Source organism: Balaenoptera ricei, chromosome 11, assembly GCF_028023285.1.
Source record: "Balaenoptera ricei isolate mBalRic1 chromosome 11, mBalRic1.hap2, whole genome shotgun sequence".
Lineage (NCBI taxonomy): Eukaryota > Metazoa > Chordata > Mammalia > Artiodactyla > Balaenopteridae > Balaenoptera > Balaenoptera ricei.
Window position 1 is genome coordinate 81,092,356 of NC_082649.1, and position 26,999 is coordinate 81,119,354.

Consider the following 26,999-nt stretch of genomic DNA (forward strand, 5'->3'; position numbering starts at 1 on the left):
GGAAGTTTTTCCAAAGTATCCTCCCCACATAATATTCTGTGGGCAAATAAATTTGGGAATTTCTGAAGGTCTTCTCAAAACCTTTAACTGACTTAAGTACAGTAGGAATTTTCAGAAAGAAGATAGAAAAATGCATTGTTTTCCATACTTAGACAATAGAACACCTTGCCAACCTGGCTCCACCCTGACTCAAAAGGACACGTTCTGGGAAATACTGGCTTACCAACACTGATTCCTGTGAAAATCCAAACATATCTGCTTACAATTTCTACTCCTGCACTGAACAGTGCCATGCCCAGCAAAACTGGAGCCTGAGGCAAAAGGAAAAAGTCAGTAAAACTGACCTTATCTTTATTTACAAATTTTATATTTTGTTAATCATGAATCTTTGCATGAATTTTGATTCTTAAAATACTGCACTAAAATATTGCTTATCTTGATTACTGAGCTTTTAGCACTCCTTCTGATTTGCCTCACCCGAGTCTTGGCCCTGCAGACAGGCCACTCTCCTTTCACTTCTCAGTCAAATCTTTAATTTTCATTTGTGCAATTCCATGGATTGTATATTTATTATGAACTGTGTTTACTAGGGCAAAGGAAAAAGTCACTGGTCTGGAAAGCAAAGGAACTGGAGTCCAGTCCCAACTCTGCTGCAAAGACCAGAAGGATCCTGAATAAATCCCTTCTCCTCTTGGAACCTCAGCTCTTCTTCTGAACCTCCACCAGAGATTCTCCAAGCTTCTCCCGGCTGAGAGTCTGTGATTTATTTTCTGAGCTGGTTCAAAAGGTTTTTTTTTTAGTTGAGACACAATTGCCATGGATCGTTAGTTTCAGGTGTACAACATAATGGTTCAATATTTGTGTACATTGCGAAATGATCACCACAATAAGTCTAGTTAACATTCATCATCATACATAGTAACTTTCTTTTTTCTTGTGATGAGAACTCTTAAGATCTACTCTCTCAGCAACTTGCAAATACACAATACAGTGTTATTAACTAGAGTCACCATGCTGTACGTTATAACCCCATCACTTATTTTCTTTCTAACTGGAAGTTTGTACCTTTTGATCCCCTTCACCCATTTCTCTGAGAGTCTGTGATTTTGATTCCATGATCCGAGAGAGATACTGCCCATGATCAGATCAGTATGGATTATTGGATAGGTACCACAGCAGCACCGGATCCCCAAGGGAGTGGTGCCTAGGAGAGGTAAGTTCTGAACAAGGGGGTAAAAGGGAAGCAAGAAGAGTTATTGGGGTGCTGCCAGAGAGGTAAGAATTGAAAATACTTAGGTGGTTCCTAAACAGTCAGGAAACATTTAGGGGTGTAGCTTTTTGGTAGAAAGAAAAGAAAAAGAGAGAAAGAGAAACCTAAATCTAAGATTTGTGTATTTTGTCATCTTTCATTAGTCTAAACCTACTACCAGTCCTCAAATGGATCATGTGGTACCTGTTAGCCTGGCCCTGCCCCCAGAAAGTCCCAACTGAGCGGACAAGGCTCCCTTTAAAATAGAGTGTGGGCCTGGCACCACCTGCGTAAGAATCATCTGGGGGGCTTCTCCCAGATCTACTGCATCAGAACTTCTAAGAGTGAGGCTCAAGAATCTGCATTTTCAACAAGTTCTTCAGTTAATTTTGATGCCTTTAAAATTAAAAAAAAACACTGCTTTGAAGTCATGTGAGTGTGAATAAATAAACAACAGGTCCCCAGCACCAGCTCCCCTCACTTGCCAGCAACCTTGGAATTCAGAGTCTGAAAAGCTGCCTGTTATGTCACTCTGCCTCACCAGCACCAAGCAAGGTGCAAGGATTCTCTGATCCGCCAAGCCCTGGGCCACTGTCAGATGCAGAATTTCCAGGACAAGTTGTGTAACCTTTCCCGCCAGATCTTGGCTGCTGATGACTGATGACTTAATTCCCCAACCCTTGACACTAAGTGTGGTCCTTGTGCCAACCCAGCCAGGGTAGATGGCAACTCAGCTCCCCTGGAAACTGTTCAGATGGCTGGTACCTGAGAAACCCATCAGGATGCTGGAGACTGGTAGAGAGGGAGGGATTTTACTTGGTCTGACTCCAACTCTTGGGCCATCAAAGCAGTTCTCTGTTCTCTGAGCACTGAAAACCTGCAAGTATCAGAGCAAGTGGGTGACCACACTGGGCATGATGTATAGCCCCTGTCCTCATGCAGGATTTGGTCCTACCAAGTGACCATCTCAGAGCCCCTAGTCTTTTGATGGAAGTGCAAAGTAATACAACCAAAAGAGGGCAATTTGGTAGCATCTACAGAACTTGCAATGTGCATATTCCTCGATCCAGAAATCCCACTTCTGGGAATTTATGCTCTGGGAAAACTTGAACAAGCCCACGAATATAAGTAAAAAGATATTCACCAGAACACAAATTGTAACAATAAAAGAACTGTAAAAAAATCCAAGTGTCCAGCAATAGGGGATGTGTTAAAAGGATGATGGTATAATCACACAATGAAATATTATATAAGTTCAGACGAATTAGAGCTACAAAGACCAACAGGGAAAGATGAACAAGGTATACCGTTAGGTAAAACAACAACAACAAATTGCAAAACAGTACGATGACTTTTTTGTTTGTAATTAAATATCTGTCAGTGTATGCCCAGAGATAAATACCAAAGGAGTATTCACCTAATGGTGGTGGGGAGTAGAACTTACGGGACAATTTCAACTTATATCATACACATTTCTGTAGTTTTGTAGTTTTTAAAAAACGACTTTTGTTTGTAATTAGAGAAGCTAATAAAATTACATGCGAAAACTTGGAAGCCTACCCCCTTTCACCTTAGCCTACCTCCCAGGACAGCTAGAAGCCAGGTTCTTTCCCTGGGGCTGAAACAAAGCTGGGGACAAGGATATTACACACAAGCCTATCATTTCTGGGACACTGTGAGAAGTGACAAGAAAATAAGTTCCTCCCCGAATCTTGGGCTAAGTTATTCACAGCTGTTTGCAACTGAAAATATCTGGAGATCATAAGTGAGGCATGAGAAACCAGGGTCGGTGGTTTCAGATGTCAAACCATCCCATCTGCACCCACACCTCGACCTCAAAGTTCTGAACCCAAGCGAAGGACGTTCTGCCTTTGTAGCTGGTTTTAGGTATGAGCCCCAAGGACACTTACCTGTGGTCACCACTACTGGCCAAACAATGCTGGATGAGGCAGGCTGCTCACAAAGGCTGTGGACTCTGGCTGCCTCTCATGAGCCACGGGATCTTGGGGAAATCTCTTAATCTCTCTAAGCCTCTGTTTTCTCATCTGTAAAATGGAAGCTCATTCATGCAGCATCGTATTTCACGAACGCCTACCGTGGGTCAGATTTACCAAATGCCTGCTGTGTCAGACGCTGCTTCAGCTGCTGAGGCAACAGCAGCAAAACCAAACCATATGAAGTCTCCGCCTTCATGCAGCTTCCATTTCACTAGCGGAGGATGACAGTGAACAAACTAAGCAATAAAATATATACTATGTCAAATGGTGCTAAGTGCTACAGAGAAAAACAAGGCAGGGGAGAGGGGAGGGGAGCACTTTTGTGGAGGACGCACCAGGGAATAAGAACAGACCCTGCCCTTACACAGTGAGTTAACGCATATGATGCTCTAGGCATAGCCCTCATTTCACAGAAACTACTCAATGATTAATGCCATTACTACCACCGCTACTATTCCCACCACCACTGTCCACGTGACCTCCCTGCCCCACCTCTGTGGCCTGTCCTCCGTCAGTTTTTCTCCATTGAGTATTTCACATCAGGTGCCCTTCTGGATATCCACCATGAGCAAGGCATGGTGCTCCGCAACTGTACATATCCAACCTCATTCATTTCTCATCAACCGCCTAAGAGTGCGTATGGTTATTTTCATTCTTCAGAAGAGGAATCTGAGGCTCAGAGAAGTTGGCGGGGGCCGGGCTCAGTCACCCAGAGCACACAGGGAGCACTCAAACCAGGGTTAGCCTGACTGAAGGCTTAAGCTCTCAACCGCGGATGTCTTCTGCTTCCCAATCCCGAAAGCCAGATCCTACTTGCCCAGCTCAGCACAGGCAATGCCCTCCCTTCCTGAGGCCCTGGCAGCGGTGCCCACGTGCCCTGTGGTGCTGTCCGAGTCACATCAAGGCCAGGATGCTGAAGATAACCAGACACTGCAAACCTGGAATCCTGACCTGCTTTCTCTCTCTCGGTCCCGTTTCGTGCTTTGGGGTCTCCCAATCAGACTCAGAATGAGGGCCGCAGACACCAATTGGAAGTGGAACCTCAACAAAGAAGAGAGGTGTTGGTGGTGGAAGAGGATGAGGAGACACAGGAGAAAGGGGAGCAGGAAGGGCTGGCGTGGTCTGAGACCACCCACCTGCTCTCTCCACGTCTGGAGCCACTGAGTTCCTGAAGCTGGTCCGGCACATAGACGAACTCCTCCACAGGCGAAAAGACACTTAGGAAGACAGATGCAAACCTCTGCTGCTAACATGGTGAAGTGATTTTGACAAAGTCAGACCTGGGGATTATCAAGGTGGGGAGCGGAGGGGCTGTGCTTTCCCCAACCAGGGGAGAGTTAGAGGGTGAGGGAGGGGCATGGGCGCTTTAAAAAGCATATTCAATATTCTAACACCAGATTAACCATTATTTTCATAGGACAAACTAAGGAGAGGTAGCTTAGCAGTTCAGGGCTACGGCAGAGATTCTCAACTTTGGCGCTTCTGACACTGGGGGTCAGGGGATTCTCTCCTGCGGGGGTGAGGCTGTGCCCTGTGGCATGTTTAGCAGCAATCCCACCCTCTCCTCTGACAACTCAAAACGGGTCCAGACACTGACAAATGTCCCCACCGAGAACCATGGGATTATGGTTCAAAGTACAGGACGCAAGTGTCGGGACCCTGGTTCAAGCCTCTTGCTGCCTTATGGTCCTGAACACGTGACTCCACACGTTCGAGTCTTGGATTCCTTATCTGTGACATAGAGATGACACGACACGTACGCTTCACAGCGTTATCACAAAGATTAACCAAGAAACGTCTAAATGAGTAGTTAACATAGTGTCCCACTTAAAAGGCTTCCCAGATGTTAGCTCTATTTATGACAGTAGATCTTGGTTGCCTTGGGGATGTACAGAGGATAGTCTCTGAATGAGAGAGAAGGAGTGCAAAGAATCAGAAACCGGGGTGAGGTGGGGGGTAAAAGTCTCACATTACTTTTGTTAAAAAGACGGCATGCCTCATTTAAAACAAAACATGAGATACACTGGTCTGAACCATTGCTACTGAAAGCAAGCTGCAGAGGACTGTGGTTCTACCACAGCAAAGAGAAGCAGTGAGCAGGAAGAAGAGGGGGGACCCACCGGGCGCAGCTGGTCACCCTGATCTTGCAACAGCAGCTGCCGAGGTTGTTTGGGCTGAGCCTGGGCTGGCGCCCTGGCTGCGGTCAGGTAGCATATGGGCTAGACAGCTGTGAGGAAGGGAAGCAAACGATGAAAGGGCAAGGAAGATGATTTTTCGAGGTGCCTGTGGCAATCGGGGGACCCTGCCCACTGGCTGATGTCTCTCTGGAGAACCCTTCCCATCAGAGAAAAACCTGAGCTTTGGGTCAACTCCCTTTTCTCAGCCAAGATTAAGGGCTGATGTCAGTCACCATGAGTCCCCTCTTCTTTCTAGAGCTTTTGTTTTATGGAGAGAAATATATGAAATGGTGGTGAAAAGTATAGCCTGGGAAACCTGCTCTAATCCCCACTCATCTAGTCACTGGCAATGTGACCTTGAACTCTCTGATCTTTAGCTTCCTCATCTCCAAGACCGGGATCATAGCTAGAATTGTTGTTGTTGTTTATCGGGGTTCACTTGGCTTTCCCAGGTCAGTCCTTAGCTATTACAGAGTCAAAATGCCCAAGTCCTGGGAATCTTTCACATCTCTGCTGATGAAAACCACAAACGTTTTTGAGTGTTTACTATGATCTAGGAAGTGTACTAAGGGCTTTTTCATTTAATCCTCTGAAAGGGTTGTTATAGGTGAGGAAATTCAGACTCAAAGAGTTTAGGTAATTTGTCCAAGGTTACAGAACTGTTAACAGTCCAAGCTGAGAACTCAATAGGGGCCTATCTGACCCTTGAGACCATCACCTGATGGCAATTTCTAGATGCTTTTGGGTTGGATTTGGCAGAGCAAAGATGTTACCAGAGAGCATTCTGTACGCTCAGAAATGAGCGCGCTCTCCCTTAGGATGTGCGCTACTTCACAGACAGAGAGAAAACAGACCAGACGGGGGCGCTAGAAGCAGAACCACCCATAAATCATCCCAGAAGCTGGAAATATACGCACCTGCTGAAAAATTTGGATTTGCCTTAATACACTGCTTCTCAAGCTTGTCTGCCTGATAGAATTACAGGGAGTCTTAAAACATCCCCTCGCCCAGGGCAAACCCCAGACCAGTTAAATTGACATCTTGTGGTGGGGCCAGGCATCTGTATTCTTTTATATTCCCCAGATGATTTCCTGTGTGGTGAAGATTGAGAACCAGTGTCCGAGGAGTTTCGTGTCTACTGTGAAATAAAATTCATATTTTATGGCCAGACAAGAAAAATCTGAACATAAAAAATTTTTCTCTGCTAGTTGGCCTCCTCTCCCCTCCACGGTGCATCGTGTATCTGCATTAGGCATCGACCACACCTCCCCCACTGGCCAAAATACCTCCCCAACCATACAGAGCATCGTTCTCCTACCACCAAGACAGCTCCTTAAAAGGTAGCATTCCTTCTTAATATTGTAAGGAGTCATGATGGCCCACCGCTTTGTACTTACAGATCTGGATTGTGCAAACTGTCAATAATATGTCATTAAATGTACAGCCCTCTGTCTCAAAAACTTGTAATAACTGTGCTTTGACCTCTGATGGGTACAACAGTTCTTGGAGCTTTCTGAGAGGCTGTGCCCAGGTTATAATCCTCAACTTGGCTCAGATAAAATTTTCCATTTCTTTCTTAGATCGCTGATTACTTTTTTGTTGACACTACCTTACATCTTTCCAATAGGTGCCCAACTAAACTCTCTCTTAAAAGAGATGGAGAAGACACGGTGACCATTCTCTTTAGAATAAGTGTTAAGTATTCACTTTATACCTTTTGAGTTTGAGGTAGGAATTCCCATGAGATATTGGCTCCCTTTTCCTTGTTAACAAGAACCACGCTAATGGCCGCCAAGGACCTCACACATGTGATGGCTCTTGAGATTTGTGAGGATGAGCCTTGGTCACCAGTCACTGAATTTGTCCTAAACTGTGAACCCACTTGGTCTCATCTCTTGTCTTACCACAGTGCTGAGATTCTACAAGGACAATGTCACATGATGATTTCCCCCCAACAATGTAAAATCTTGTTGAACTCTTGGACCTTCACTTTAGGAAGGAATTTTGAGGAAAGGTGGAAGGATTCAGATCCTTGAAGGCTGGGTGAAAGCCTTCTGTAACTATGGCAAGAGCCACCCAGGAAACATCTACCTTTCTTCTTGAGGACCAATGGATCTGTCCCAAGAGCCCTGGAGTCTGTTTGCTATGGCCCAAACTGGCTAAATTGTGCAATAAAAAAAAGGAAGGAGATTTGTGAATCATATGTTTAGCCATATGTTTTCAGGGCTTACTGTTTACTTAAGGAAAGGCTTTGCTTTAATCAGATTTATGTATTAGTGGCTTGGCTAAATAAGCTAGGATACCTGGGGTGAAATTCAAGTGTACCATGTATATGAAATACAGGAGACGACCAACCAGAAATCAGCACTGAAAGGAAAAAAAAAAAAAGCTATAGCAACACAAAGATCAACAGAAAGAATTCACAGATTTTTTTTTCCAAAAAACATTTTTGTTTTCAAATAAGTTCTCCCCCCACACTCCCCAACACACATGATATTTCTGACCTAGTGTTTCTGTGTACTCTTGCCTTTGCTTTCCCAACCTACTCTGCAAGTCACCTTTTTCTACTTTAAGACACCCCACTAAAAAGGGACCAGGACAGTGTCCTCAGAGGGATGCCAGGAGGCTGAATCTGAGTCAGCAATAAAACGTGAGTGCTTCACAGCTCTATGTATAGCTCTCCCCCTTGACAACTACACTCTTAGCACACTGGCCTGTTTTCAGTTACTATTAGAACTGTAAAGTTCTCTCTTGCCTCAGGGCCTTTGCATATGCTATTCCTTAAGCCTTTAATCTTCTTCCTCTCCTCCTCCCTTCCTTTGCAAGTCAAGTCCTTATCTAATTCTTAGCTTAAACATCACTTCAGACAGCTTCCTTGACCATCCTTTTAATGTTGTTAATCCCCAATACTCTCTCATGTCTTGACCTTGCTCATGTTTTTCATATCACATACCATAATCTGTCCTTACTGTGTGCTTGTATATCCCCTGCTACAGTTATAACCATCTCCACCCTGTTCTCCCAGAAAGCTGCACCAATGGCTGGCTCTCTTACCCTTGGGCTTCTGGTTAGGGTTGACTCCCAGGAGGAAATCAGAGGGCAGAAAGTGAGAGAGGTCAGGGTGTTTATGGCCTGGCTCCCTCCCCCAGGCTGCAGGTTGGCTGAGGTTCTCTGCCTAAGGCCTCAGTTACTACCCAGTGGCCTCCTTCATTAGGCTTCCTTTAATTACCCTTTCCTGTGCCATCTGGTTCCTGCTGGGGCTCTGATGCACACAGGGATTGGGTGTGACTTATTCACCAACGTATACGTGGCAATGAGCAGAGTGTCTGGCACGTGGTAGACGCCCAATAAATATTTGTTGAATAAATGAATATAAAACAACTCAGAACCAAGATGTTTTAAATGCCTTTCTCTTCCCCATTCTTTTTGTTTCAAAAAAAAAAAAAAATCTTGTATCAAACTCTGGTATAGAAGATAGATGAAACAGGATTGTTGGGATTGTGAGTGGGTGAGGGAGACACACGAGCGTGGCTCCCTTTTAAATGGCAACTCTAAAAAAAATAAATTAAATAAATAAATAAATAAATAAATAAATAAAACGGCAACTCTAGAAACCCAGCACCTTAGAGATGTATTTTGGGGGGATACCATAAAGGATGATGGGGCATCTTATGCAGTTTTTGCCACTGCGGTTCACAATATTAGGGGCTGGGTTGCAAGTGAATGATATTTACATCTCAATGCTCCCAGGAGGGCTTTGGGTTCAGCTGCTGGATGACGGGGGAAGGGGGGATGGCACTTCTGAAAACCCACTAAGAATGCTTACAATTCTCCTTTTGCAGCAGTCCTGGGGCTCAGAGAAGAGCTAGAATAAAAATGTCCTCCAATCTGCTGTGTTCCATCCAATATTGCCAGATAAAGGTGTGCCACCCACACGCCCTGACTACAAAGTCCCCAAAATAAACAGCTTCAGAGGGCAGAAGAAGACAGAGGAAGCTATCTGCTTCCCGGACTGCCCTCATCCTGAGCAGGAAGAGCCACAAAGGACAATGCTCAGGTGACAGAAAGCCCACTCATCCACGGTTGACTCAAGAACGGTGAGATCTGGGAACCATATTTAATATCCTGTGATAAACCACAATGGAAAAGAATATGAAAAAGAATATATATATATGTATAACTGAATCACTCTGCTGTACAGCAGAAATGAACACAACACTGTAAATCAACTGTACTTCAATTCAAAAAAAAAAAAATGGTGAGATCTGGGTTGCTTTCGGGAGACCTTTATGAGCACCTCAGGCCAGGCTGGAATTCCTCTCCCTGCCGAGGGGCCTGAACTTGAAACAGATCTGCAGATAACAGCCAGGCCTGTCTCTGAGACTGATAATGATCTCAGTGGAAAATTTCCATTGTTGGACACCCCCCCACTGTCTTCTTAGCTCATGGCCCAGAACTGGGCCTGTTTCTCATCCACAGATTCCAAGAACAAATTAACTCCTCTAAGCTGTGGCGAATGGGAATTGTCTGAGAAGTTAATTGACACTGGAGGGAGGGGATCAGCAGAGGAGAGGCTGTGGTCTGGGAGGTGACATCCTGGCTTCCTTACATGGGGAGGCCGGGCTCCCTCAGTGCTAATAGGTGTTATGTTAGCGCTAATAGGTGTTACGCGGGCATAATTAGGCCACAGATTCTGGTAGCCTCTTTCAGCTCAGACAAGGTGGGAAATTGAGACTCAGGGAGAAAGGGGCTCATCTTTCCAGTTGCAAACATTCCTGAAAATCCAAGCCATAAAGCTCCCCAGCTGTGGGCGTCAGCATGGTCTGGGTCTGTGACATCTACAGAACCGCCAGACCTCAGGCTCCTCTATTGATCCTGGCCCTCTCCTTCCATCTCTGTCTATGATAATGATGCCTGAGTTCCATTCAATCCCCCTTCTCCCTGGCAAATGAGCAACGGGCTGAGACAGAATTAAAAGGAAAGAGACAGGAGGTCAGTGCGCTGGGGCACCTAATAATAAGAGTAATAATAACCCTCAAATATTGAGTTTGCCAAGTGCCGGGCATGCAGTTAAGTGCTTTCTGCATATTACCTCCTGTTCCATGACAGCCCCGTGTGGCAGAAATTTGAGGGACTGAGAGATTTAAGCCACTTGTCCGAGGTCACGCAGCTAGAGTGGTGATGGGATTTCAACCAGGCTGGTTTGATCCTTGAACCGTAAGACTCACTGTGCGCTGTGGCTGGGGTCAGACCAAGAAGCAGAAAAGGGTTCTTTCAGCTGCAGAGAGGGCTTCTGAAATGCCAGGCCAGGCAGACCCACCCCTTCATGTGACATCGCGACCTCCTCAGATGTGGTTCTCAGTGGCTTTGATGGGGGCTGATGCTTTCTAATCGAATTCCCTGTGTCTAAACCAGGCTTTCTCAACTTGGGCACCACTGGCTCATGAGGCAGGATAATTCTGTGCCGGGAGGGAAGGCGCTGTTCTATGCAGTGGAAGATGTTTCGCAGTGCCTTCCCGGACCTCTACCCACTAGAAGCCAGGGGCACCCCCTGCACCCCAAGCTGTGACAACCCAAAATGTCTCCAAACACTGCCAAATGTCCCCGGGGTGGCAAAATCCCCACCCTCCCCGCCTCCACCCGCCCCTACTGAGAGTCACTCATTCGGACCATCACGCTCACCCTGGGGCAGTGTCTGTACCTGAATGTGCATCTCAGGCAAAGGGAATTTCCCCCTCATCTTTTCACCCAGGACCCAGTACCGAAAGAAATAAAAAGGACGAGTTATTCTAGGCTGTTCTCTCCTCCTCTCACTGCCCTTTCAGCTCTGAGCTCAATCTGCTCCCAAGGAAAAGACACATGTAAAGCCTGGAACGGACTTTTCTGCCCTTTTAAATCAGCAACTCCGTTTCGAAAGGCGGCCATCGGAAGTGTGCTCCAGCCGGGATGAGAAACCCTGGCGAGGTCCAGACTGCTTGCTGCTGGGAAGTTATAGAATCCTTGCTGTGGATGCTCTCACAATGTCAGAATCGAAAGTACGTCCCCACAGGTGTCCTTGGACTGAACACTCTCAGGGACGCAGACGTGACTGGGCAGGACGGTTGAGCCCAAGAAACAAGCATCCCTCAGACCCGGCACAGCTGAGAGTCAAGGATCTGCTCCAAGGAAAGGTCCAGAGAATGGAAATGCACAGAAGGACAGTTTCTACTCCTCTGTGCAAGGAGCAAAATGAGCTCGTTTTTGCCTCCACTCCTTGTACATGGGGAACAAAACAGAGAAAGGAGAAGATGGGGGCTGGATGGTCTGCAAACTGGAACGCCAAAACCCTGGGTAGCTGAGAGTTGAGAAACATGATTTTCCAGAACAGAGGGAAAAAAAAAAAAAAAAGGAGGAAATATGCCCTAAATCTTTAGCTAAGTGGATGGGTAATTCAGCATGACGTTTTTAAGCTGTTAAAAGTTTTTGTACCAAAGAAAACACTAGGTTTTTTCTTAGTAATTTTGTGTTGGGACACAGAGACTTTATCTTCTAGACGGTGCCCCGCCTGTTTGCTCAGCCTGATTTGTGACAGCTGCCTTGCAGAAACATGTCAGGGTCTGGTTTTGATTTGGGAAGGGCAGGCTGGAGGAGCCGCCTAGCAGAACAGAGCTCAGAAAAAATACACACACACACATACACGCACACAGACAGCTACCTGGGTGCTCTCAAGATGATGCTGGTAAAAAACTGGAGGGCTGGTGAAAGTTATTCTTATGAAACTTTGGTTTCACGGCCTTTTCATTTTCACATTGATTTAGAACTGAAGCTGGCCCTATTTGAAGAGTGTTTTATTGTCCACTTTTTCTGCTGTATCCAGTGAAAATAACAAAACCACTTGGCAAGTACTAACTTCTTTCCTATTTAATCCATACCATGTAATTAAGGAATATCCCACCCATATGTTTCAGATCATGTGCTCTTAACTCATTAGAATGCTACTTACTGTACCAAGAACGATTTGTTATCAGGGACATCTTCAGAGCTTTTCAGAACAAGCATGATCTACTTTTTCTTTTGTTTACACAGGAGGCTGGACTCAGGGCTAAGAGGAGATGCAAAAGGGCACTGTAGGATAGATGAACGTTCCAGCCATAGACGAGATGGTAAGTACGGTTGATCACTCAGGTGATGAGGTGAGGAATCTGGGTATCTCTAGCTCAGTGGTCCTTCCTCAAACTTAGTGGGCCTGAGAGTCCTCCAGGAGCACGTGTTAGAAAACCCTGAGTCCAGGGTTGAGCCCTGAGAGATTCTGTTTGTGAGTCTGCGGTGGGGCCCAAGAATTTGCGTTATTGGCAAGCATCCCAAAGGAATATAATGTAGGTGGTCCCTGGATGGCTCTAATTGATGGAGTGGATGGTTGACTTTACATGGAGAAATACATTCCTAAAAGCTGGCTCCCTATGGCTCATACTAGCAAGTGGGGTTTCAATCACCTTAATTTTCCAGTGCTCTGGGACACACTTCATGTATGGGTTGAAGAGGGTTAAGACAGGTGATGGTCGGCACAGTATTGCTGATAGACCTCATGCTGCCACCAGAAAACTCTGTGGAGGAGATGCTAAAATGCTTTCCCAAGTGGCCAAGCTGAGAAGGTCAAGCATCTGGTGAGCCACTGAGCCAAAATATTTAGGTTTATGTTGATAAGAAAAGGGAAGGTCGGGGCTTCCCTGGTGGCGCAGTGGTTGAGAATCTGCCTGCCAATGCAGGGGACACGGGTTCGAGCCCTGGTCTGGGAGGATCCCACATGCCGCGGAGCGGCTGCGCCCGTGAGCCACAACTACTGAGCCTGTGCGTCTGGAGCCTGTGCTCCGCAGCGGGAGAGGCCGCGATAGTGAGAAGCCCGCGCACCGCGATGAAGAGTGGCTCCCACTTGCCACAACTGGAGAAGGCCCTCGCACAGAAACGAGGACCCAACACAGCCATAAATAAATAAATAAATAAATAAAAATTAAAAAAAAAAAAAAAAGAAAAGAAAAGGGAAGGTCAAAAAAGTACGTTTTGTTGATGGAAATCAAAGGAAATCAAGATTTGAATAAAAATCAGTTTGGAAACTGCCTAAGTGTCCAATTCCAGAGACGTAGCAACAGTCATTCTACTGAATATTAATGCAGTCATCAAAAATGATGGTTTACAAAAGCTCTGAACATAAGCTGATAATAGAATGCAAATGAAGAAATTCAGGACACAAAATATTCAGTATCCCTACAACTCAGAAGAAAATGATATACCAGTATACAGGGAAAAACTGGAAAATTCACCAAAATATTAGCACTAGTCAAGTGGTAGGCATTGGGATATTTTTTCCCTATTTCTATCATTTTTCTCAATTTTTCTCTTTTACATTTTCCTGTCAATATTTAAAAAAATAAATCCTAAAGATCTGCATTTCAAAGCCATTTTTCAAGTGGACAAGAGCTAGCTCATTGCCCAGGTGAGATTCCCAAATTCAAAGGTTCCAAGAGTAATGTATGCTCATTCTTTAAAAATCCACTCTGTAAAATCCTGTACCAGTCTGAAAAGCCCATCACCCCCTGGCCTCCACCCTAGACCCATTTTTCCAGCGTTGCATTTTCAGTAATAAAATGAATAAAATCAGCCATCTTTTCTCTCCTGTCAGCAACCACGGTTCCTTACTCTCGGCATAGCTGACTGCTCACGCCCAAGGACGTTATAAATAAGCCTCCTGAATGGTTATTAAAAACCAGGACACTGGGGACTTCCCTGGTGGCACAGTGGTTAAGAATCCGCCTGCCAAAGCAGGGGACACAGGTTCGAGCCCCGGTCCGGGAAGATCCCACATGCTGCAGAGCAACTAAGCCCCGTGTGCCACAACTACTGAGCCTGCGCTCTAGAGCCCGCGAGCCACAACTACTGAGCCCGTGTGCCACAACTACTGAAGCCCACGTGCCCAGAGCCCGTGCTCCACAACAAGAGAAGGCACCACAATGAGAAGCCTGCACACCACAACGAAGAGTAGCCCCCGCTCGCCGCAACTAGAGAAAGCCCGCAGGCAGCAATGAAGACCCAATGCAGCCATAAATAAATAAACAAATAAATTTATTAAAAAAAAACCAACCAGGACGCTGGAAAAGTTTCTCTGGACCCAGAAAATGTCAGCGAGACCACGACAGGGAGCAGGGGTGCACCAGCCACCGTGGGCTGGGCTCCGTCCCGTCTGTCCACTGTTCCCCATCTGTCTCCCCTGGCTCTGACAATGTCCTCTGTTTCCCCACACACCAAAACACTGACTCAGAAAGAACTAGGGAACAAAAAGACTGCCTATGACATTCACTCTGCTGGTTTTCATCTGGTCCCTGGTCTGTGAGCCTGGTTCAGAGCTCAGAAATGCCAACAAGAGGGCATGGCTTCCTCGAGAAGCACAGACGCAGTCACTCCATGAGACCAGTCAGAGAGCATTCCTGAATCACATCCTCAGCACGGAGCGAGAGGGTACCATCCAACCCGTCCCTCAAACCATCTGGAACCTCCACATTAAAGTCACCACAGGGACATGCCCCAAAGAGCAGAGCTGTGTCTCCAGAAAAACACGGCTGACATACGTAATGGACATTTGATGTCAAGTTTAAATGGTGGCGCTTTTGGAGGAAGGAACCAGATCAAGGGGTGGGGGTGGGGTGTGGCCAGCCCCAGATGGGTGGGATACTTGTGGTCCAGAAGTAGACACCTGTGGCTTTTACCTTCTTGCAGCACAATCCCTCTTCCTTTGAAAAGGCTACTTTGATTTCCCTTGGAGAAGCTCCCCATCTCCATTCTCAATCCCTACAGCTCTGATGACCTTGACCCCATTGCCTAGTTCCTGGGATAGACATGTGACTTGGGCTTGGCCAAAGAGCATTCATTCCACCCCCCCCCCCCCCGAGGGTGGCCCAAGTTAGGCAAATGGGACTCAATTCTGGGACTTTCAGTGACACTATTAAAACAGATCAGTTCCCATTCCCCTTGACCTGATGTTAATGGACGTTAGCCTAGAGCTCCTGAGAGCTCTGCTTGCTGCCCCTGGGAAGAGCTGCCTGAGAATAAAGCCAGTGTGGAGGAAACAAGAACTGAGAGAGGAAAGAGGCTGAGTCCTGATGACATCATTTGTGCACATGGATCCAGCTGTACCTGGAACAAAAATCTGGGAACTTTGTAGTTACTTGATTAAAAACAAAACCTTATTCTTTACACCCTTTTGAGTTGGGATTCTGATGCTTGCAAACAGAAGAGTTCTCTAATTCCAGTGAACAAAGACAATCCCTATGCATTTCCCAAGTAGATCCTGGGCTGGCTCTGGGGCCAACTGACAGAATTCAAGGTGAGTTCTAGGTTTTCAAATCTGTAATTTCAGACCGGGCTGCACATCTTCCCCAGGGGAGGAAATGATCAGGAAGATCTGGGCCGTGTGATTTATGAGCACGTCTGAGGCGAAGCCCTCAAGTAATGGGTGCCAGCTGGTTAGGAGGTTTTACCCAACAATTTTAATAGAGAAATCGGGTTAGAGGATGGATATCTAAGTTATGCAGAAGAACGGGAGAAACGTTCCTGCCTCAAATTAAATATAAAAATGTTTCGCATTACAAGGATTTAAAAACATTGCAGACATTCTTGGTAAAGTGGGCTGTTCCAGTTGTTACTTCAGAGCCTCACACTGATGTTTTCTCCTCCTTTGCCTGTTGGCCAGAAATGCTGAAAAATTACCCCATTACCCCCTAGCAATCAATACGCCCCGGTATTATGCAACCAAGCTTCCCTTGTCAAGGTAGGTAGGTGATGCATGTTAAAGGCGTGGTCATATACTATATATAAGGCAGGTAAGCAAAAAGGGTGTGTAGTACAGCACAGAGAAATACAGCCATTATTCTGTATAATAACTTTAAATGGAGCATCATTTAGAAAAATACTGAATCACTATGTTGTACACCTGAACTAATATAATATCGTAAATCAACTATACTTCAATTAAAAAAAATAATAAGGGCATGGACATGCCACAACAGTGCAACACTGATCAACGACAGCAGGAAGCCTCTCTGCTCCTACTGTGTGTCTGCATATCCAGTCCAGTGACATGTGTACTTTCTGCTGATGCTGGCCTGGGTCAAAAATCACAGAGTAGGCAAACTTTGATCCATTTTTATGTTTTCAAATCGATCCTCTTCTGTCTCCTGAGACCGTTCCCCCAGGGCACTGAAAGCTCTGCCAATGTCCTCTCCTAGGTCACCATCACTTGCATCCTCTTATTTCAGTCTTTGCTCTGTCTACACCTTGGGGGCTGCCACCTTCACCTCCTCTCCTGGCTGCACGGTCCTGGATGGCCTCCTAATGGGTCTCACTGTATCAGCACTTGCCCTCCTCCAGTCAATTCCCCACACAGCAGCCGGAGTCATCTTTTCAAAATGCAAATCTGCTCATGTCCCTTCCCCTCTCTGTTGGCCTGAAACTTGAAGGGCTTTCCATTGTCCTTAGTGGAAAGGCCCAAACCCTTAAAATATCTGAAATGGTTCTGCACCATCCCCCTGTGCCTTCTTTGCCAGCCTTACTACTCTCTGTGCTTCACCCAGCCACAGGGCCTTCTTTCAGCTCTTTATACTTGCCATACACTCCTACCACAGGACCGCTGCACATGCTGTTCCTGCTACCCGGGATGCTCCTTCCCCTTTACCCCTTAAGCATCACTTTTTCCGGATGCCCTCTCTGACCACCCTAACTTAGCTATAGCCCTCGTTGTATACCCTCCTAGCCCCACATTTACCACTGACGCAAATTTATATGGTACAATTAGATGGCTACTATGTATTAAACACCATTAGACTGTGATGTGCAGGAGGGGAAGGCCCATGTCCACTTTAGCTCGGCACTGCATCCCGGCACCTTGAACAGGCCATGGCACCTACTAAGAATAATCTCTAACAGTAACTTAGAGGGTGTCAGGCATTGTCCTAAATTCTTTGTAGGAATTAACTCATTTAATTCCCACAACAACTCTACAAGGCACTGTTGGCATTCCATTTTAAAGATGAGGACAGGGCTTCCCTGGTGGCGCAGTGGTTGGGAATCTGCCTGCCAACGCAGGGGACACGGGTTCGAGCCCTGGTCTGGGAAGATCCCACATGCCGCGGAGCGACTAAGCCCGTGAGCCACAACTACTGAGCCTGCGCGTCTGGAGCCTGTGTTCCGCAACGGGAGAGGCCGCGACGGTGAGAGGCCCGCGCACCGCGATGAAGGGTGGCCCCCGCTTGCCGCAACTGGAGAAAGCCCTCGCATAGAAACGAAGACCCAACACAGCCAAAAAAAAAAAAAAAAAAAAAAGATGAGGACAGTGAGGGAGTTCCCTGGTGGTCTAGTGCTTAGGATTTGGCACTTTCACTGCTGTGGCCTGGGGTTCAATCGCCGGTTGGGGAACTGCGATCCCGCGAGCTGCGCAGCGCGGCCAAAAAAAAAAAAAAAAGATGAGGACGGTGCAGCACAGAAGAGATAAGCCAGTTCTGCCTACAGGGTAACATAGGTATTGAACCACAAAGTCCAATTTCCAACTGGCCAACTGGTCTAGAGCCCATGCTCTCCTTCATTCTGCTGTAACTCACAGAGGTAGGCACTCAGGTCACATTTGCAGGCTGAATGAATGAATGAATGAAGAGAAACCACATTTCCCTTTCCCTCACTCCCATCCACATCTGCAGTTCCTTCCTACAGGTCCCAGTTCTCTCTGACCCAACCACTCCTTATAGAATCTGGTTGAGCCTCAAGAAATAGCCCTATTCGCAGCCTCACTGCTGTCCACAGGGCCCTTTTTTGGGGACCAGCTGACAGTCTCCAGCTGTCCTCTGCTGTGGCCTCTGCCTGAGGCAACCAGTCTCAATGCCAGCTCTATTCACCTGCCCCAGTGTGACTGGAACCCAGACCCCAACCTGCACTACAGCCGCGGTCTCCTCCCCATCAGTGCCTCCTGCCCAGATGCCAACCTCCAGATGGTCTGCACTGGTCTCCTTTGTCTTTCCTGCATCTGACCCAGGCACGTCACCTCGGACAGCCACCTTTGCCTCTGCTGTTCAGCTCTCATTTGAGAGCTTCCCTCTAGCCTTGCCCGAGCCTCACAGACATATCAACAAACTGGCTGCAACAGGGAAAGGAATCCTTGTCCCTTCAGCGAAGAGTTGCTGTGCCAATCTCCTGACTGTGAAGACGACCTTTCCTGTGAGGATGCAGATCAGAGAGGTTAAGAGCAAGGACTTTGCAGACTATCACACCCGGGTTCAGGTCCTGGCCAACAGTGGTGACTGTAGGGAGGTCATGACATCTATGAACTTTAGTGTACTCAACTGTAAAATGGGTATAATCATCAGACTTATCTCACAGAACTGTCATGAAGATTTGAAGAGTTGTTGTAGATGAAGTCTTTACCATGTCACATCATAGTCAGTGGTCTATTATGATCATCACCACTGACCATCAACATCACCATCATCCACTTCTGCCAAGGGCACAGGCTCTGGAGCTAGGATGCCCAAATTTGAATCCTGCTCCTCCAGTTCCAAGCTGTGTGGCCTTGGGCTACTTAGCCTCTCTGTGTCTCACTTAAGTCACCTGTAAAATGGAAATAACTGTATCTACCTCGCAGGGATGTTGTGAGTTAGTTCCTGCAAATTGCTTAGAACTGTACCTAGTACATGATAAACCCCTGGCAATGTTAGTTGTTGTTGATTTTGTTATTCCTATTTCTAATACTATGATCACCCAGGTTGCAAGCGGCTTCAGAGGCATGTTTAGGCAATGGCAGGGTTAAAGAGCTTCTGCAAGACTCCACGTGGTGGGGATGCAAACGGTGACCGTGCCCGCCTGATGCACTCTGTGTGAACAGAATGGATGGACTGTGTTTGCCAAGGAGGAGGGAGGGACAGTACACTCCCACTTCTAAACCAAACCGGAGGTGTCAAAGGACAGATCTGAGGCTGGCCAGCCACTGGGGCTACCTGTTTTTCTAGGATCTGTTCTAAGGAAAAATGCTGCCCACAGAAAAGATCATGTTTCGTGCCAGATTACACACTGCAGACTTAGTTAATAACAAGTTACTGGCCATAAAAGAGGAAAAAAATCCATTATTCTGAAATCTAGCTTTCGCTGCAGAATCAAGGTGTTTTGACTAAGACTTCTGTGACACGTACCTCCACTCACAGACTGGGATTCTAGGGTTTGAAGATACACAGATAGTTCAGAACACTGCCTTCTCAAAAGACTACTGAATTTTCTAGCAAAATTTGAGTGCAACAAGTGAGGGTCAGCAGCAAAAGGACCGATTACCAAGCCTAGTCAACACCACGTCCTTGGTGATGTGTGTCCGGCATAGGATGTGAAAGGCTATTTAGGGTGTGCTCCAGTGATGAACAATGAAGCACTGCTACGAATATTAGCTACTATCTCCCTTCCACACTGATGCGTCTGACAGATCCACGGAAACACAGGGGCACAAAATGGCTTTCTTTAGTCCCATTTCTCATGCTCTTGTCAGGCTGGTTAGGAAAAAGAGGACCCACGGGAGCAGCTTCAAACCTAAAAATGCGAACCTGCACAGCTGCTGGATGCTGGGAGGTACCAGAATCCAAAACATTCCTAGAGGCCAAAACCATGCACCAGTATGTTTGGGATGAGAGAGAAATAATAATAATAAAAAGTAGCAGGTATCCATTAGAGAGAGTCATATGTGTCAAAGATTATATTCACGAGTTTAAGTGTATTATCATTTCCTTCTACAAAAACCCTACAAAGGAAGTACTATCATTCACCAGATTCCATAGATGAGGACACTGAACCTTACGGAATTTAAGCAACTTGTTCAAGGCCACACAGCTCCTACATGATGAGGGCTGGATGTGAACCTAGGGAGAGTAACTCCAGAATTGGTACTCCAAACCGTTAGGTTAGAATTTGAAAAACCAGAGCTCATGAGAGAACTTCCGAAGAGACTAATAATGGGGTTGAAACTGTGCCCGTCCTAACAGCTCACTTCCTTCATCTGTGCTGTCCATAGGGTAGCCTCTAGCTTAGCTACACGTGGCTATTGAAAGTGAAATGGATTAAAATGAAAAGAAATTTAAAATTCAGTTCATGGCTAGTGACCACTTGAAATGTGGCTCGTGCAGCTGAGGGCCTAAAAATTTTCATTTTCTTTCATTTCAATTAACTCAAATTTCAATAGTCACATGTGGCTTGTGGCTACCGTTATCAGACAGTGCTGATCTGAGCAATTTTTCTCAGCTCTATCAGACATGCTTTAGGGCTGCTTTCCAAAAATCTCAGTGACAGAGGGGCATTTGTTGCTTTGCCCAAGGATCTGTAGAAAATCTCAAGGATAAACAACCCGGCCTCTTCCTTAGGATCGGAGACTGCGTGTTCTTCAAACGTACCCGTGTAGCCTTTCCAACATTCTCCAAGCCCTAGATCTCCTCCTAAGTTACAGCGTGAGGACAATAAAATCAGAACAAACCCAGGAACAACTGCTCTCAGACAGTGGTCGCACCAGCACCAGCAGGGAGCTGGTAAAAATGCAGGTTCCTGGACCCCACCTCTATTGGGTCTGATACACCGGGCCTGGGGAGGAGGCCCTGGAGTGCATGTTTCAATCAAGCAGCCAATGATTCTCAGGCAGGTGGTCTAGCTTTGAGAAACTCTGCTTCAGAGTCTGAGCTACACATTTATCTCCTGGCCTCTTAAATAATTATAGCGTATAAATCTTCCGAGAATAGCACAAACTGGGCTGGAAGCCAGGTGGTCGTCACTCTGCACTAAGTGCTCACTTCTATGACAGTAGGCAAAGTGCTTAGTCACCAAGGCCTCATTTTTGTCATCTGAAACATGGGGGTAAGGATATCTGCTATCTGTCCTCCAGGACAAAAGAGAACCCAGCTGTGAAAGCATCAGAGGGGGATGAAAGTTAAAAACGCACCGCATAGATATCCTACAACTCAGAGACACGTTTTGCTTGTCCAGCAGAGAGTTCCAATAGGTTTCACATTTTAAAAAAATCCACATTTTTAAGTTCTTTAGAAAAACTGGAAGATTTGACAGCATGGGGTTCAGGTTAGGTTGGTACCCTGGTGTGATTAAGAGCACTGCTCTGGGGTCACATGCAGAAGTTCAAATCCCTGTTTAAAAGCTGGGTGACTTACGGCAAGTCCTTCAACCTCTCTGTGCCTCAGTTTCTTCAACTCTGAAGTGAGAATTTTAAGAGTACCTTTCAAAGGGTTGTGATGATTTAATTAAGTGAGTGAATATTTATCAAGTGCTTGGAACAATGTTTGGCACGTGGCAAGAGCTCTATCACTCTTAGTTGAATAAATAAACATCCCTGCAAATGGCAACCACCAGCTGGAGCTGAGTGGTGGCCGTCCCTCCATCCAGGGCTGATGTGCATCAGGTTGTCACAATCTCCACTCAGACAGACACATTAGACTCTGGGAATCTCTACTGTAAGGGATAGAAGTGCATCTCCCTCCTCGGTGTCCTGGCAACAAGGGGCAGAGACACTTAGTGCATCTTAGAGCAGCATTTCCCAAGCTATCTGTAGTGAAGGACCAGTTTTTTAATTTTCAGTCCATTGTGGCAGCCTGATATGTGACCCACCTGAGCAGGACTGATACCCAGCACTTGCCACAGACAACTCGCCCGTGGGTCTGCAACACCCTGAGCGGTCTGCACCTGGACCCATAAGACGAGCCCACTGGATGTGAACTTGGATGTCACAGCAATGTCAGACTGCTCTAAGAGTTTCTAAACACTGTCAACTTCAGTACGTATCTCGGGGTGCACTGCGGACAGCCCTGATCCTCAGATTACACTCTGAGTAGTGCCATCTTAGAGGACACTGACATGGTCTTCACATGTACGGAAAAGAGCTGGAAAATTTGGTTGGCCAGAACAGTCAATGGAGTGTCTGTTTGTCTGTCTCTCCCAACACTTCTGTCCTTCTCAGCCTGCCTGCCTTCTCCTTGTCCATCCCCATTTCTTTCATCTTTATCTACACATTAAAATCAGCTACCTAATGAGATACTGGGGTTCAGAACAGCCAAGGAAGCTGTCATGGATGCTTTGATGTCCCAGGCAGCACCCCGTTTCATGAGTACCCCCTCCAGCTCACAGCCACCCCTTCTCCTCAATGTTGCCTTTGGCTGACGGGAGCTGTCTTGCCCCCATGCCCACGTCCACATCCTTATCTCCAGGTCACTCTCCAGCAGCCCAGGGCCAATGACTGACACGGTGATGCAAAACGTCAGCCCCTTTGTCCCAAGAAGGAACCAACCGTATGGTACAACTCATCCTCCAGAGCCCCCTGTGGGCTCAGGCTGAAGCTAGACTCCAGCCCAGACATCGTTCTTCACATGGCTCCTCTCCCCGCCCTACCCTGTTTCCCTCACTCCCCTTCCTTGGGAGCATGTCCTCAACACATCACAGGCACCCTAATCCCTGCCTCAGGCTCTGCTTAAAGGGAATCCAGTCAAAGACAGAAGCCATCGACACTTGGGTTCACCTGCCTCAACGACCTGGCGGATGAGAGCACGTGGCGGGCACAACGCGAAAATCTTGAGGACTGGCATCAGGTCACCCCGAGAGTCCGCTCGCCGTGTTCCAGGTAAACAGAACTTACCTGTTGTGTTAGACAGGGCCAGCGATTCCATGGAGCCCCGCGGGGTCTGCTCTGTGGGCGTCATGTCCTCGGTATACTTCAGTGAACTGATCGGATGACGGGTCCGACACTGCTGAGTGGACATGCCCCCTTCCTCCTCCTCCTCCTCCTCATATTTGGGGACTTGGACGCTGCCTCGGGTTTCGCTGAAGCTCTGGCTGGACATGTCACTGTAGCTCTCCTGGGACCTCAGCCTCCCCGGGTAGTAGTCTTCTCGGCATTCCTTGATGAAGCTGCCACCGTGCCCCTTCATGGCCAGCGACGAGCTCCTTTTGGGGTTGCTGAAGTGCTTGGCCCACATGTCGGGCTGGGCCCCGGCCCCTTGCCCTCCTGGACTGTAGGAAGTTCTGATGTTGCACTGGCTGAGGAGCTGCAAGGGGCTCTGAGACTGGCTCTGCTCCATCTTGTTCCCGTAATGGTACGGCTCGTCCCGGCTCCTCCAGATGGGGTCCCGGTTGAGGCTGGGTGTCTGGCTGGACAGGCTGAGCAGGTCCATCTGCAGCGACAGGGGGTCCACGTCAGCCGACAGCCGGTTGGAACTCACCTGCAGCTGGCTGTGCTGGTTCAGCATGGGCTCTTCTGTCTTGCCCTTGTTCTTGCCAATTTTGGCGCTGCGCCGGGACTCCTTGGCCCGGGCGTTCTGGAAGGCTGAATCAGAAGAGTCAGAGCCATTGGGGTCCTCCCCGGCACTGCAGGCCCGTGAGCAGAAGATCTGGCCTTGCTTGGGGAGGAATGGCCGCCCCAGGAGGGACTTCTTGCAGTGAGCACAGCAGAAACAGGTCTCAGTGGCATGCCAGTGTTGGCCGTCGTAGGTCATTTGACCTTGGTCGATTCCTGGGGAAAGAAGAGACATGGAAGAGGCTGACGAGCTGCTCAGGGTATTACGTTACGACGTAAAACACACAGCACCCTGGTTTGGCTCAGGCTTCCAGATACAACAGAATAAAATGTCAATAAATCAACAATCAGGCCCCCGTGTAAATAGTAGTCATGTCCTATTATGACAGCCCCCTTGTTCTACCCAGTCAGGTCCTTCTTAACTCATTTGCTCTGAGGGCAGAGAAACTAAATCCAAATGGCCTGTCCATGAATCCTTCTGTCTGGGGCACATTCCTCCAGATAAACAGCAATAATGATACTAGGGTATGAGAAGCACTGCTTTAAATGCTTTTGCGTATATGTAAACTCACTTAACCTCTCAACTGTATGAGGTAGGTTTCTAATATTACGTCCATTTTTCAGAGGAGAAAACAGAGGCAGAGAAGGTTAAATAACTTGCCTAATGTAAGGAAGCTAGGAATCATAGATGAGGTCTATACCCAGGAAGTCTTGTTCCTAACCATGACCTCGATGATCACCTCTTTCAGTCTACTTAGGGGTCTGCTCAAATAGCAGCTCCATGGAGAAGTCTTCCTGTTCACCCTAAAAGCTACCCTCCACCACTCTCCACCCTTACCTGCTGTATTTTCTTCACAGTATGAATACTGCTTGACATTGAGCCACTACATATGTGCATGTGTTAATTACTAAACGTGAAGTTGTACGATGAAGTTTCTGGGGTATCTCCAGGAACATGGCCTGGTACATCATAGGGGCTCTTCATGTGTGGAATGGATGAATGAATTGAATTCCATCACCAGTGTCTGGCATTCCAAAGGGTAATTACTTTAGCAGTTTAGTGGAAAGGAAAAACGTGGACTTCAGCTCATGGTAAGGAAAAACCTGGATGTAGTCTGTCAAAGACATCACCTCACCATAAGCATGCATATCCTTTGCGTAACTTCTGCCCCGTGCCCGGGCTGTGCCTCGTTTACATAATATTGTTACACCTGCTTCTGGGAACCTCCCATAGTCCCTCTTGTGTCTCAGAGTCTCTTCTGCCCTCCTCTGGTTACAGGACTTAACTTCCCTGTGGGATACCATCTCCCTGCCACCCTTGGGCCACGAGCTTTGGGTGTGGCTAAAGCCACGCCTGGACCAGCACTGGCCAGTAAAAACACCATATCTCCCAGCCCAGTTACTAGTTCAAGGGTGGGCACGTGACCTGCGCCAGGCCAAAGGGAGAGTCACCTGGGACTGTTGCTAAGAGAGCGACACGGGGAGACTCTCTTTTGACAGCAGTTGCTAAACGGGCAGAATGGGAGCCGGGAGCTGTGGGTCCCGCCTCCCAACCTCCCGTAGGGAGAGCCTGCTGAAAATGCAGACCCAGCATGACTGTGGGATGGGAAGGGACCTCTGCAAGAACCCTGACGTCTAGCGATCAACGTCTCTCCCGAAAGGCAGTACCAATGTGAACTTTCACCTTTGGTGGCTGAGAGTCCTGAGTCTGAACTTTCCAAGAGTAACCTCTAGATAACTGTCTGGAGAGGCTGTGAACAAGAAGCAGGGGAGAGGAGAAGGGCAAGAACAAAAGGCAAATGGCACAGCAGCCTCTCCGGGCCGTCCCTGTGTACCCCTCACTTCCCTTTATGTCCCTGGAGCCCAGGGAGAGAGAAGCATAAGGTAAATTCTCCTCCTAGGAGCTCCTCCCTGAAACTAAGGGGTCTCTGTTTATTCAGGAGTCAGGCCCTAGGGACCAAGAGGGGATTTTTTAGCAGGACAGGAGCAACCACAAGGGTCACTCCAAGATCAGAGGGACACTGAATCGACTCCCTTTCAGCACCGCATTCCCAGGAGGAGTGAGAACTGGCAGGGGAGGGGCTAGAGACAGCAGGCCCAAAGCTGGGGCTCCAAAAACATTCCCTCCTCCGTCAGGCTGCCGGGGGAAGCAGGGGCAGGCAGCACAGGCAGGCCGAACTCCCTGGCAGTTAAAGAGTGAGGCATCAGGACTCAGACAAACGCAGGTTCAAATCGCAGCTCCATGCCATGCCAGCTGGTTGTAAACAGGCTGAAGCCCGTCAGCTTGGTTCCAATCTTGGCTGGGCCGCTGTTGGGCTGTGTGACCCTAGGCAAGTGTCTTCATGTCTCTGTGCCTGAGTCTTCTCCACAACAGGGATAATAATAGTACTTACTTCACAGGGTTGCTTGAGAACTAACTGAGTTAAGATGCAGTGAGTGCTCTGCTACCTCTTCCCAGCCCTCTTCTTGAGTTTTTATTAGGGCTCAATGCCTGTCTCCCTCTCTGCTCTGAGGGCCGCTACCTGGATGCCGTCCAAGAAAGAGCTCTGAGGCTGGCTTGGTCCTCCCTCCCCTCTCCCCTGTTCCCTCTCCTCCAGAGAGCTTCCGCTGACATCCCAGCTGCCCTGGGTCCTCACTGTGAGCTCCAACTCAGCCCAGCATCCCAAGGAGCTGCAGCCTTACCCACTGCCTGTCAGAGGCGTGCAGCAAGTCCAGTTCCTCCGGGCTGCTCCTCCACCAGCTGCCTCTCTGTGCTTCTGCGAGGAAACATACTCAGATGCGGCAGCGGGGGCCTAGTTCTGGGGATGGGGGCCTCACAGGAGGCCGGGCCGCGGGCGGGAGAGCGGAGGGGGAGGCATATTCCAAAGCGGCCCAGCAGGCAGTGAAACGTGGTCCCTGATAAACATCAAGGATGTCAGATGGTGCTCTGAACTGCTCCTGAACTCTAAACGTCTGGAAAAGGGCTCGGCCATTCCACATCTAAGCGTTCCTTTTTTATTCCCTCCCTAAGCCCTTTAAGTACTTCTCTGAGGGCGTATGTGTCTACTGCTGCTACAGCCTCGGTATGTTTATAGGACTGTTTACTCTGCTGTGAGCAGGCAAAAGTACCGTTGCCCTGGCAACGGCTTCCTGCTGTAGGGTCCGCACTGAGTGGCTGTATAAATAGGGAACATTTGGATAATATGGTCAGAGCAAAGCACCCGGACACTGCGGTACGTGTGGTATACAGAGCATACCCTTTC

General features: G+C 47.6%; 1 protein-coding gene across 3 annotated transcripts in view; it reads right to left on the reverse strand.

The window, feature by feature from the left end:
* PRICKLE2 (prickle planar cell polarity protein 2) overlaps positions 1 to 26,999 on the reverse strand; it is a 331,761-nt gene that overhangs the window by 20,626 nt on the left and 284,136 nt on the right. For all 3 annotated transcript variants that reach the window (XM_059937699.1, XM_059937696.1, XM_059937697.1), the window contains exon 7: positions 23,101 to 23,973. In XM_059937699.1, the coding sequence (XP_059793682.1) occupies positions 23,101 to 23,973 (873 nt within the window). The remainder of the gene's footprint in view (positions 1 to 23,100; positions 23,974 to 26,999) is intronic.